Here is a 1,561-nt window from a genome sequence, read left to right as displayed (position 1 = left end):
TAATAATGAGTAAGGATATTAATCATTATAATCATTGTTATCATTATGATTGCCATTAACATTATTGTTTATCATTGTTATTATCGTTATCATTATTTTCATTATTTCACTATTATTATGATATAACGTAGCATTTTGATTTCATTGTTATTTATAATTGTCATCATTATCATTATTATTATTTTTTATCATTATTAGCAGTAGTATTGTTGTTGGTTATTATTATACCATTATTGTTATTATTATCATTACTATCATTATCATACTTATTGTTCGTTGTAATCGGTGATATTATAATCATTATTATAGTTTCATTATTATTAATCATTATTATCGCTTATTTTTGATATTATTATCATCCTGAGCATAAAGGTTATCAAAACCCTCAATCATCATATAATATTTTCTTTTAAATTGTTATTAAATATTCACGGAATAATAATACATCCTACTCATTTTGTTTTTCACTTTTTTCCTTACACCTCTACCACCTGCCTCACCCTCCTCACCTTACCCCCCCAAACTTCCATCCACCCACCCCCCCACCTAATCCCCCATACCACCCCAACCCCCACCTTACTCCCACCCAATAATACCACCCCTACCCCCACCCTACTCCCCCATCCTCCACAACCACCACCCATTACACACACCAATCACCCATCCACTCAACCATCATTCCAACCCCCATCACCCTACCCACCCCTACCCACCTCACCCCTCCCTTACCCCCCCCCTCCCCCCACCTCCCCATACCCCCATCCACCAACTCCCACCTCTTCCACACCTACTAGGTGGAGTAACAACGGCACCCCCGGCGTTGTGGTATGTACCGCATCGGCCAGCTCGCCCTCGATGAGACGGTCCAGCCTCCAGATCTCCTCAGCTCCGACTCAAGTAGCACTCGAGTCAAGGACGAGCCTGGTTCCTGTGCCTTGGATGGCTCCGTGTGCCACTCCCACTCCGAGTGCACGGACTACACTCCGGGCTTCTGTTGCAGCTGTGTTGACACCCATTTTGGCAACGGGCTCAACTGTCTTAAGAAGGGTGAGGGGAATAAGTGTGCTTTTAGGGTGAGGGGAGTAAGTGTGTTTTTAAGGTAAGGGGATTCAGTTTGTGTTTAGGGTGAGGGGGTTCAGTGTGTGTGTTTAGGGTGAGGGGAATAAGTGTGTGTGTTTTTAGGGTGAGGGGAATAAGTGTGTGGGTTTCAGGGTTAGGGGGTGAGGTGTGCTTTTAGGGTGAGGGGAATAAGTGTGTTTTTAAGGTAAGGGGATTCAGTTTGTGGTTAGAGTGAGGGGAATAAGTGTGTGTGTTTAGGGTGAGGGGAATAAGTGTGTGGGTTTAGGATGAGGGGAATAAGTGTGTGGGTTTTAGGGTGAGGGGAATAACTGTCTTAAGAAGGGTGAGGGGAATAAGTGTTTGGGTTTTAGGGTGAGGGGAATAAGTGTGTGGGTTTTAGGGTGAGGGGAATAAGTGTGTGTGTTTAGGGTGAAGGGAATAAGTGTGTTTAGGGTGAATGGGATTAAGTGTTTTAAGGGTGAGATATTTCATTTTTTTGTGC

The 1,561-nt window shown here is 42.9% G+C and overlaps 1 protein-coding gene across 1 annotated transcript in view; it reads left to right on the top strand.

The window, feature by feature from the left end:
- Positions 1 to 800: 800 nt before the first annotated feature.
- LOC147466354 (nidogen-like) overlaps positions 801 to 1,561 on the top strand; it is a gene marked incomplete at its 3' end in the record, with an annotated part of 3,214 nt that continues 2,453 nt past the window's right edge. Inside the window, exon 1 of the mRNA XM_086535609.1 lies at positions 801 to 1,047. Within this exon, the coding sequence (XP_086391735.1) occupies positions 828 to 1,047 (220 nt within the window). The remainder of the gene's footprint in view (positions 1,048 to 1,561) is intronic.

The sequence above is a fragment of the Penaeus japonicus genome, unplaced genomic scaffold, assembly GCF_977035675.1.
Source record: "Penaeus japonicus unplaced genomic scaffold, GWHDUDI00000001_assembly GWHDUDI00001548, whole genome shotgun sequence".
In the NCBI taxonomy this organism is placed as follows: Eukaryota; Metazoa; Arthropoda; class Malacostraca; order Decapoda; family Penaeidae; genus Penaeus; species Penaeus japonicus.
This window is presented reverse-complemented; position numbering and strand designations above follow the sequence as displayed.